Source organism: Vigna radiata, chromosome 8 (assembly GCF_000741045.1).
Source record: "Vigna radiata var. radiata cultivar VC1973A chromosome 8, Vradiata_ver6, whole genome shotgun sequence".
Taxonomy (NCBI): Eukaryota; Viridiplantae; Streptophyta; class Magnoliopsida; order Fabales; family Fabaceae; genus Vigna; species Vigna radiata.
The window spans coordinates 33,075,008-33,081,470 of NC_028358.1; the positions used below are offsets into that span (position 1 = coordinate 33,075,008).

General features: G+C 33.9%; 1 protein-coding gene across 4 annotated transcripts; it reads left to right on the forward strand.

The window, feature by feature from the left end:
• Positions 1-215: 215 nt before the first annotated feature.
• LOC106772474 (bifunctional TH2 protein, mitochondrial) lies at positions 216-5,122 on the forward strand. Of its 4 annotated transcripts, XR_002669251.1 has the most exons (8): positions 216-690; positions 1,216-1,324; positions 1,893-2,183; positions 2,324-2,738; positions 2,844-3,110; positions 4,029-4,639; positions 4,735-4,814; positions 4,909-5,122. XR_002669251.1 is itself a non-coding variant. In XM_014658895.2 (6 exons), the coding sequence occupies exons 1-6, from the start codon at positions 350-352 to the stop codon at positions 4,439-4,441; spliced, it is 1,836 nt and encodes a 611-aa protein (XP_014514381.1). In that variant the 5' UTR covers positions 216-349; the 3' UTR covers positions 4,442-5,122. The 4 variants fall into 4 exon arrangements, 1 of the variants encoding a protein (XP_014514381.1); XR_001376593.2 differs by having other exon boundaries at positions 4,735-5,122; XR_001376595.2 differs by lacking the exon at positions 216-690 and adding an exon at positions 733-1,051 and having other exon boundaries at positions 4,735-5,122.
• Positions 5,123-6,463: the final 1,341 nt, after the last annotated feature.

A 6,463-nucleotide genomic window follows, 5' to 3' on the forward strand; every position in this document is an offset into this window, starting at 1 on the left:
TAAAAAAAATCATCAGTACATTGGATACTACTTTTTTTTAATATTGTGTAACTAATTATATGGAAATGAAAGACTCCGTTATTATCATTCGGAGTTACAAAAATGAGATGCACCCTTACTCGAAGGGTACTTTAGTCATTTCGAAGTTTATGGGGTGCATGGATAAATTTGGAGGTGGATAAGGAGAAAAGGCCAGCCCATGTAGAGCGGAAGCGAAGAGACCCAGGACCAGGAGTAGCACTCGTCTCTTTCTCCGTCTCACTCACTGTGTAGATTGTAAAACAAACACACAGGACAAGAGAGAGAAAGTGAAAGAGAGGCATCGGCGCGTGTGTGTAATTGATATTTGATGCGCATGCGGTGGTTCCTCCGAAGCCCAATCAAAAGCCCGCTGAATCTGAACCTGAGCCCGAGGCGTTCATTCTCGTTGAGAGCTTTGGTTCCTCACTGGCCGAGTCCCGCTTCTCCTCGCTCCCTTCCGAGATCGTCAATTCCAATGGCAGCCATCCACAACCACAGCAACAGCGAAGCTGGACTTGCCAGACGATTCTGGATCAAGTTCACGCGCCAATCCATCTTTGCCATGTACACTCCCTTCGCCATCGCCTTGGCCTCTGGGAATTTGAACATCGATTCCTTCCACCATTACATCGCCCAAGACTTCCATTTCCTACGCGCCTTTGCTCAAGCGTGAGTTCACTTTCTTCAATTTATACTATTCATACACTCATACATGCTTATCCACAAACAATGGCTTCCCTAGGTCTTATTCTCTATAGTTTGGTTGCGGAGAAGCTCTACAATTATGTTGAAATTGTTATCTATCTATATGTCCGTTTCAGATAGTAGAGTGTGAAAATGTGAAAATGTTCTCGTAACTCGGCGTTATTTATTTCGTTTCACTCAATTTATGGATTTCAAGTTAGTGCCGCTCAATTCATATGTTCGGTTGGATTTTTTTTTTTTGTCTTTTTTTCCTTTTGTCAGTTTTCTTTGCAACCAAAACTGGAAGGTTAGGTTATTTGGTGATATTGCATATGCATTCATTGAGGTGAGTTTCGGTCTTTAAATCTAGAAAAGAAACTGTACGAGACCTACTCTTCTCTCCCCTGGTCTTTTTATTTTATTTTTTTTTAATAATAGAAAAAAGTGTTAGAAGCTTGTGCTAAATAATTTGGTTGTTTGAACTTTCTCGTGTGTTTAATTGTTACTTAGGTATGAGTTGGCTGAAGAGTGTGCTGATGATGACGATGCAAAACTTGGAATCAGTCAGTTGAGGAAGGCAGTTCTAGAGGAGTTGAAGATGCACCACTCGTTGGTACAGGTAAGACAATTTCCTCATTAAAATGGTGCTGGACTGAATTATGGTGTTCAGATCTTACTCAGTATGCTTATGTAACTTATATTTGTAAATCGTTACTCTAATTGTAAATAATTCCAGGTTTAGAACGTCATTTGCCGTGATTTTCAACTCGTAAATAGAACAGCCCCATGAAAATTATTGTAGGGTTTGTGTGTTGATAGCAAAGGAAATAAAACTCTTCTATATGCGGATTGGATCCTTTTTCATTATTTAAAAAGCTCAATAAATTTGCATTGTTTTATTATGTTTGAGTTTGACCACACGGGACATCCATTCCAGTGGAACTAGGCAATGGGTACTTGTAAATTATTTCTGGGAAGGAAAGAAATGTACAATTTTCAACTTCTAGTCGGCGTCTTGTATAGATTAAGCGAATCTTTAAACTTCAAAATATATAAAACGTATGCAACATATTGTGCTAACTTATGAATTTTCAAAAAACCAATTTATACTTCACATGCTCGGATTTCTTTTCCTTATGCAATCCATGTAGCACATATTATTTTGGTTTTTTGCTGATGGTGTGTAGGAATGGGGGTTGGACCTTACCAAAGAGCACAGTATTAATTCTGCTACTGTTAAGTACACTGATTTCCTACTGGCTACAGCCTCTGGGAAGATTGAAGGACTAAAAGGTCCTGGTAAACTTGCTACACCGTTTGAGAAAACAAAAATTTCTGCTTATACTTTAGGTGCCATGACTCCTTGCATGAGGCTTTATGCCGTTTTGGGAAAGAAGTTCCAAGAACTTTTGGATTCGAATGAAGGTACTCACCCGTATAACAAGTGGATCGACAACTATTCATCTGATGGTTTCCAGGTTTGTCATATTGACAGTAGAGCCATACCATATTGCCCTTGTGGGTGCTTGGATACTATTTTGAATCTTGGTCAAATATACATTTTAGTCATGGCATTCTTGCACCCCAACTACTCAGTTATTCTTATATTTGAATTTAGGCTACTGCTCTGCAAACTGAAGATTTGCTCGACAAACTAAGTGTCTCTTTGACTGGTGAAGAACTTGATGTCATTGAAAAGCTTTATTCCCAAGCAATGAAGCTTGAAATAGAGTTCTTCTCTGCTCAGCCACTCTTTCAGCCGACTGTAGCACCCTTGACTAAGGAACATAAGCCTGTGGAAGATCACCTCATAATATTTTCTGATTTCGATTTAACATGCACTGTTGTTGATTCGTCTGCCATCTTGGCTGAAATTGCTATAGTAACGGCACCGAAGTCTGATCAGAATCAACCTGAAGATCAAATTGTTCGGATGTCATCTTCTGATCTCAGGAATACATGGGGCTTTTTGTCTAAACAGTATACAGAGGAGTATGAGCAATGTATAGAAAACATTATGCCTTCCGATAGATGTATGGTGTTTCTCAACTATTCTTTCTCCAGTTGTCTTAAATGATTTAGGAAGCCATTGTTTTTCTCAGACTTTGTTAATTGGCTTTAACCTAATGTTTTTGCAGTGGACTATTTTGATTATAAAGAATTGTCTGTTGCCCTTGAGCAACTTTCAAAATTTGAGAACACGGCAAATAACAGGGTTATCGAGTCTGGGGTACTCAAAGGTATAAGTCTAGAAGATATAAAGCGTGCTGGAGAGCGTCTGATCCTTCAAGATGGTTGCACTAACTTCTTTCACAGCATTGTTAAGAATGAAAATTTGAATGCCAACGTGCATGTTCTTTCATACTGCTGGTGTGTTGACCTCATCAGGTCTGCCTTCTCTTCAGGTACATATCCCTTGCCATGAGCTGTAATCTCTGTTTCTTGCTAATAGTGAATCATATTATCATCTTAATTTTGCATTCTGAGAGTCGTCCTTATCAAGCCATGTTGCATAGAGTAAGTTGTTTTGGTCGTTGATGAACAATCGTGTCTTTTCGGTGCTGAGGATATTCTCGCGATGCTTTTAAAGTTGTACGGAATAAGGCAGATGATGGAATCGTGAGGCTTATGCAACTTTGAAAGTTTTTGTTGGAGAGGAACTATTTTTCCATGTTTTTAAATCTTTACTTTTACTAGGGAATACTATTCTTTAGTGCTTCTCATTCCTGCTCTACCCATGGTTATGCTAAGGGACTTTTTGTTACTGGTATGCAATAAAAATGGAAAGTTCTGCTGGAATTTTGATCCACTTTAGCAGCTAGCTTCTGTTTTGCTACTAGATATATAATTCTTTTTCAACTTTTAGTGATTTTAACTACCGTAGATAGCCAGTTAAAAAAAACATTACAGATACTGATTCAACTTTGATCGTGCAACCAGACAAGATATTATCTGTTAAAGCTGTACATTTCTCTGTTACATGGAAAGCATGGACTTTTTGTTGTTATGGTTAGTGGGAATGAATTGGTCGATATGGACTCCGCATTCTTGTTTGTCTTGATCTCTTTTTGTTATTTGCTTGGAGCATGTGTAATTTTCGATTAAAATACATGTTTTCTGTTGTCTAGCTCTGATTTGCGCTATCAAACCTTCATTGCTTCTCTGTAATTTAAATAATAGTTGATGTCTTTCTTGTTTACCCAAGTACTTCATTATCTATGTTTACATTTTGCTTAGAACTTGCCACTTGATTGGAATTTTGCAATTGCTTATGTTGTTGTTTCCTATTGTCTTATAATTATATTTTTCTAATTGTTGAGCAGCCGATTTAAATGAGTTGGATGTTCATGCTAATGAGTTCACTTATGAGGGATCTGTTTCCACGGGTGAAATTGTTAAGAAGATGGAGTCTCCCATTGACAAGGTTGAAGCTTTTCGGGGCATATTGAAAAATTGCAACGATGACAAGAAGAAATTGACTGTTTACATTGGAGATTCGGTGGGTGATTTACTCTGCCTACTTGAAGCAGATGTAGGAATTGTCATTGGTTCAAGTTCAAGCCTTAGGAGAGTAGGGACGCAGTTTGGTATTTCATTTGTCCCATTGTATTCTGGCTTGGTTAAAAAACAGAAAGAATACGTTGAGGGAACTACTTCTGATTGGAAGGGTTTATCTGGCGTTCTATACACAGTCTCTAGCTGGGCTGAAGTGCATGCTTTTATTCTGGGTTGCTAGTCTTATTTTGTGTCTCTCGCACCCAAATTCATGCTAGGCTAAAAGAAAGAAACATATATATAGTGCAATACAAATACACAAGCAGGTGGCTAATTTTTATAAGCGGCCACAAATTTTCTGCTGTCTCTTATTCTCTTACAGGATGTTGCAATTCAGAGCTATGGTGTCACTCTGATTAGTGGATATGCTGTAACCAGGGTATCTGCGATTACCTGGAATTTTCTCAAATGTTTCCTTGACATTTCTGTTTGCTCATTGTTATTGATATCTTCTTTCCCCTTAAATCTTGTCAGGTATGAGAAAATTCAGACAGCAATAATACAAATGCTTGTTAGATCAGGACATCAATTCAGGCTTTGAAGTGTTTGTACTGGTACTTAGTAGGCTATTGCTGTTCCATACTTTTAAGAATTCAGCAGAGATCCTGTGTATTTTCGGTTGACTCCTTGATCATTTTATGAATGCAGATGCAGAAATGATGTTCATGTTTATATTGGGACACTTATTTTATTTTATTCCTTTTCGAATAATTTTGGTTAGTTTTAAGCTAGATTTATGGAATTTTTCTTATATATGTGGGAGAGATTAAGAATGGAATGGCCGAGGGGCCTTATATGTATGTTCTTAAAATATGGAAAAATGTATTCTACTTCTAATATTAATATATTAAGCTCGTGAGAATTAATTTGCATATGAATTAGAGAAGTTTCGCTAAAGAGAGAAAGGAAATTTTGAATGAATGTGGGCAAACAAATAATAATATTAATTTTTGTTGTATATTATATGTTTTTATTCCAGTTATATTTTTAATCTTGATCTTATACCTCATTTCATTTTATTATAATTCATTCTAATTATGTTCACATTTCATACCATCAAGCTATGTTAAATAAAGAAAAAAAAAACATATTTATTATATCTCATTTTTATTATATTATATCTTCTATGATGTTCATATATTTTACATAGTATGATCTTAAAAAAAAATGTTATGCACGAGAGTCAATTGAAAACACATACTAATCAAATTTGTTTGATTTGTCTGGTGTGGGTAAATAGAGGTGTTAAAATGGGTTCAAATTTTCAAATTAATGTGATTTATAGTGAATTTGAGTAAGATTAGGTTAAAAAAATTCTGACTTAAAAAATGTGAATTAAATTAAATTTGATTTACTTAACTTGAGTTTATCCATAATTTATCATCAATTCTTTATTATTTTTTTATAATTTTTTCGTAATTATTATATTATAATCATAATTATTTAATATTTTTAATTCTATAAGTTGATAATTTAATTATTTTTAAATATTGAAATGTTGTTAAATAATATTTAATAAATTTGATGTTTAATTAATTTGTTTGTTTAATTTCTAATTATTATGTTTATAATAATATTCAGTGAAAAAAGTTAACACTTAAGTTTTATTGTTATAAATATGTAAGCTGAGTCAAACAACTTTAATTTTACTTTAATAAATTTATACAATAAACTAATAGGACAAAATATCCCTAAGTAACTTAATGAATCTAACACCAATCTATTGTGGGTTGACTTAAAAAAAAAACTTAATTGAGTTTGATTTTACTCATTTTTAGATAAATTAATTGTCAGTCAACATGTAACTATGATTAACTTACTTTAAATATGAAACGAAAGAGAAAATTCTCACAAAATTTTGTATGTCAACATTTGTAATGAAAAATATAATAAATCAGTAAAAACACATACACAAGTGTCCACTTTTATCTTATGTAATGGAAAAGATAAAAATTAATTTTCATTTTTAAACTTAAAAAAATATAAAAATAGAAAATGAATATAAAATAAATAATTTTTATAATAGAAATGTATATATCAAAATAGCAGTTACAAAAATTATAAAAAAGTTCATTTTTATACTTGTCATAGATATAAACAAGTAATTTGCAAATTATTGTATACAAATTCAACTTATAACATCACTCACTAGATACAGGTAAAATATTTTAGAGATGAAAATCCTAAAGCTATATATTTGGTC